This window comes from Atta cephalotes, assembly GCF_000143395.1.
Source record: "Atta cephalotes unplaced genomic scaffold scaffold00005, whole genome shotgun sequence".
In the NCBI taxonomy this organism is placed as follows: Eukaryota; Metazoa; Arthropoda; class Insecta; order Hymenoptera; family Formicidae; genus Atta; species Atta cephalotes.
The window spans coordinates 4,222,179-4,227,296 of record NW_012130069.1 but is presented as its reverse complement, the minus strand read 5'-3'; the positions used below and the strand labels follow the sequence as shown (position 1 = coordinate 4,227,296).

Sequence of the window (5,118 nt, the reverse complement as noted above, 5' to 3'; positions counted from 1 at the left end):
CGTACTACGTTACGTACGGTACGGGTAGGTACGTACGTAACGTAACTAACAACTAACTAACTAACCTAACGTAACGAACGTAACGTAGTACGTAAATATATATATATATATATATATATATATATATATATATATATATATATATACACACACACATCTTTCACTGCAATACAATCATAAAAAGACAATTCGAAATAATAACTGTCAGGCTAATGAGATAACTTCATACACTTATAATAAAACTGATAAGTAAATATTATAAAATTATCAAAAAGTATTTTACAAATGAGAATACAACTTAAGACATTTCTTAATTACATTTATTCAATTTGTTACACATAAATAATATTTTTTCAAACTTTATATTCTCATACAAATTTATTACACAAAATAAAATACATTTATCGGAAACTAACATAAAACAGCAATAAGGCACAATATTTAGAAATATCATATTAATCCATTTGTTCATAATTAAATCATAAAATAACTTGCACCAATCCATTAAATGATTAAAAGATGATATAAAAGCAGTTAATACTTGCAATACTTTAACACTTATTTAAGATAATTCTGACAACACAACTGTGATTTTTTTGATGAACTACAATGAACATGCACTTGATAAAAGAGAATGATATACTTTATAATATCTAATAAAAATATATATATATATTAAAAAATATATATATTAAAATACATATTCAAAATATATGTTATAAAATATATATTAAAATTACAATTACATGTACACAAATTACAGAAAATTGCACGAATTTATGTTATACATTTTCACGTGCAATTAACATTACTACGGGAGCACAGTCTGTAGAGTTAGCAATATGTAGTGCATATTATTGATTTGTTATGCAATACCTATGATTAGAGAAGTGGCAGCATAGCCTAAATAGAACCTCCATCACAGAGGCTAGCAGCTTACTGATCTTTCCACGAATATTTCTCATTAACCTGCATTTTAGTTAAATTATTAGTGTTAAATTATTAGAGGCTAATATATATTTTTTTATACCAATTCTCTTAAATAATTATCAAGACTATCATGCATTGTTAAATATTTAAAAAAAAAAGCAACTATCTTAGATATATAATTCTGAGGAATAAAAAGATCCAAATGTTCTACTTTTATTAAAATTATCATTTATATACATAAATCTGGTTTCAAGAAATTTCGTTTATGTAGATATATAAGTAAAATATTGTAATTTAAAGATAGCATATGTAATACAAGATTTAATAAAATACATTATACATACTCTGAAATACGTAATAAAGCACCACAACTGCGGGGACTGGGAACTGTGTCTAACGTGAGTTTAATTCCTCTTTGCTTATCAGGATCTGTTGTGCTGGGAGGTATTTCCACCAGTCTAATGCTATGTGGTTTTCTGGCAAAAGGATAGTTTGCTGCCCTGTTGAGCGGTTGCATTTGTCGCTTATAACAAATCCCACAGTACAATTTGGACCGTTCGACGAGGGCATAACTCTCGCCGTCTCCGATAAAAGCACCACACGAAGTACAGGCAAAACATTCTGGATGAAACTTGTGATCACCTGCCAGCATGACGGGGCCTGTGATGATCTGACCACAGTCTTGACATGCTTCACCGTAAGCGGCCCAGTAGTCATCTTTACAAAATAGTAAGCCATCTTTCTCGAAATACCAGGAGGATAAGCCAATGTCGCACGCAGAACATCTGAAAGGTTCTTATTCTTATTCTTATTCTTCTATATATAAAAATATAATTAATAATTTACTTCGCAATGTTTCATAATAAACATATCATTTTTTCAAAACATATTCTAGCATTTTTACCGAAAACAATCAATGTGCCATTCTTGATTTAATGCCTGTATGAATTCGTCCTCGATAGGATTAAGACAGCTGGCACATATTAACGTTCCTCTACTTTCTCCACCTGCTGGATCTAGAAAATTATGATTATAAATATATAGTCATGTATAATTTATAAATAAAAATCTTGATTCTTTAAATCATTACTGAATATAGTATAGAATATTATGTACGAAAATAATTAAAATTGTAGTAAGAAATTATTATTATTTCATATCGCATCAATATTTGTTGAAATTTATATTCTTGTAATCATACCAAACATTATGCATTCATGCACAAAAATGTCTTTTGCAAACATATATCAACCGATGGATGCATGATAATTCTAAGTAAACGAAGAAGAGGCGAGCCCGAGGGATGTGTCTCAGGAAGAAAATGTGAATCATAGTTGACATCGACTATTGAACAAGTAAGCGAGCAGCTGACTCCACTGACGACAGAAGCAGAGATTGGAGTACGACGCAGACATACGCGGAGTACAAAAGAGAAGTCATAGGATCTTAAAGCCTGTTCTACAATGTGCTTTTTGTTTCCTGTTTCTTGCTTTTCGCTATTTTTTACATCTTATCTTTTTGCTTCTTATCCAGTTTGTTTTATATTACTCGAGATAAAAATTAACGAATTTCGAAAGAAACAAGAAATATAGCAAGAAATACAATTGTCAATAAAACGGAGAAAATAAGAAAAAAGCAAAAGGTAACAAAATAAGAAACAGAAAACAAAGAGCATTGTAAATAAGCACATTGTAAATAAGCTTAAGTTGTAGAAGATTGACCAATCATAGTCGATTATTCTTCTCATATTCGACTGATTAGTTAATTTTTTTACGACTAAAGACTACGATTTCTATTGTAGACTCTGTATTACAGTTCGTGTGACACCGCATATCGTGAAGATGGAATCTGTCGCGAAGGAATATAATGCGATGGAACACACGACACGAGTGGACTTATTAATGTGAGAGTGGGCAACGGGAGAAAAGATAGAGACTGAGTGTGAAAGAGAGAGGGAGGGGGATACACACACACACACGCGCGCGCGCACGGAAGATAAGACGCCCACGCGATCCGTTCAGCGTCAACGTTCCGTTCAACAGCACACGTTGCGTGAGCGGCGAGCCATCGTTGTCGCGATGTCTACGTAACCGTTGGTGAGAGTCGCGCAATCCGATCGCGATGTCACGACTGACAACGCCGTTTTCTTGCCACCAAAAAGAAACCTACCGCTCGTCGTGACTTCATCCATCACAGCACGCACCAGCACGCACGATTGACGGATTGATACACTCCCACTCCTCTGCCATCTGCTTGTCCACTGGACGCGGAAGTCGCGTAAACTCAACTGTGATTCGAATTGCATTCGCAGCGACACGCTGCGTCAACGGTCAAATTAGGAAGCTTTAGTGGCGGCCGTTTACGAATGACTGCATTCTCAGACGCTTTCAAAGAAAATCAAGGTTATGACATATAAAAAAAACTTAAGACGTAAGATTTAAAGCGGGGAGACTCTTGCATAACATGTAATGCATAAGAAAATGTATCAATCGAAATCCTTCGTTTCTTTCTTTTCTTCAAATAAAGAACTCTAATTGGTTTATTTTCTTATGCCTCATGTGTTATGCGTTATACAAGAATCTGTGCTCCCCGCTTTACTCGTAGCGTGAGCAAAATGTGCTCATGGAGCCTCTGAAAATACTTTTTTAAAAACTTATTTATAGTTAGTTTAAAATTAGTAAAAAAGAAAATTATTATTAAAACAATATTTACAATCAATAAAACCAATTTTATAAAATATTTCAGAAATTCCTTTTGCTTTGTCAATTAATAAATAACCCATATATCTATTTAAAAATAAATTATATACAACAAAAAACAAAATAAACCACAGCTGCAATTTGCTGCTGTTAAATTAATAATATATAAAAATAAATATGATTAAATTCTTTCCAAAACAAAGGATAGTTTTCAATAAGCTGTGTAGACATTATTAAACATTATTAAAACATTATTATATGTAAACATATGTAAACATTATTAAAAAATTAATAATTAAATTGCAAAGATATGTCTCTATAGTCTATAACATATGTAAAATACATAAATGTATATAACATATATGTGTCGAAAGTTGAAAAATGTAATTTATTAATATATGATTAAAATTTTATCAATTCAAAATATCCTAGGGACGTTTTATATTATAGTATATAGTATATAGTATAATGATAATTACAAATATCCTAAAGTAATCATATGGATGAGTTAATGTTTTGGATTAGAATGGAATCAATTTGATTAGATTAGGATATCCTAAAATTAAATAAACTGTTATGTGGATAGTAGTTTTTTACATCAATGATATACCTGCTACATCTTTGATTCGTTGTGTTGTTCTGTAATATTTACATACACTATGTTGTGTAAACGTTCCAAAATTGCATGTTTTGGATACTTTAAGTTTAAACAAATTAGTATTTCCGTATCAAGCTCTACATGAATAGAATTCAACTTAATTATTAAGGATTAGAAGAGCCACAGTCTAAGTCTCTTAAGTGCTTAAATACAACTTATTATTTTAAATAGTTAAAACTAACATTTTGATCATTTCATAATGATCATTTTCAATAATTAATAACGAAATTACAACATTCAACCTTAAATAGATTTGATCAAATCGTCTTTCTTAACTGTTATTATCACCTTAGATAACCATATACATGATTATTATTCTAAATTGTACTTTACTATGAAGTTTTCTTATTTTCAAATCAAAGATTTTGATTTTCTGACCATAATGATATTGTAGATCAAGATGATATATTATGACTGCATATCTTATTAATACATTACAAATTATATAATACTTGTTTAAAATGTCAAGAACATATACAGAAACTTTATTTCAATAATTTTGTAATCTGTAAATACAGATCAAAAAACTCTTAATATATTTTAAGTACTTCAGAAATGATATTTAAATATATGTTTATTAAATATATGTTAATTGATATTTAAAATATGTTTAATTGATTATTTAAATAATATTTAAATTTATCATTTTTGAAGTACTAGAAATAGTTTTTTTTGATAATATTTAAAAAAAATTCTTTCTCTCTCTCTCTCTCTCTCTCTCTCTCTCTCTCTCTCTCTCTCTCTCTCTACTCGCGTACACGACGTACGTAGCGAGCGNGAGTGACGTACGTACGTACGTACGTACGTACGTACGTACGTACGTACGTACGT

General features: G+C 30.4%; 1 protein-coding gene across 1 annotated transcript in view; it reads right to left on the bottom strand.

The window, feature by feature from the left end:
* The window catches only part of LOC105626339 (LIM domain kinase 1), a 6,798-nt gene extending 3,677 nt beyond the window's left edge, over positions 1-3,121 (bottom strand). Inside the window, exons 1-4 of the mRNA XM_012207641.1 lie at positions 3,100-3,121; positions 1,835-1,946; positions 1,275-1,715; positions 877-969 (exon numbers count right to left, since the gene is read on the bottom strand). Of these exons, the coding sequence (XP_012063031.1) occupies positions 877-969; positions 1,275-1,715; positions 1,835-1,946; positions 3,100-3,121 (668 nt within the window). The remainder of the gene's footprint in view (positions 1-876; positions 970-1,274; positions 1,716-1,834; positions 1,947-3,099) is intronic.
* Positions 3,122-5,118: the final 1,997 nt, after the last annotated feature.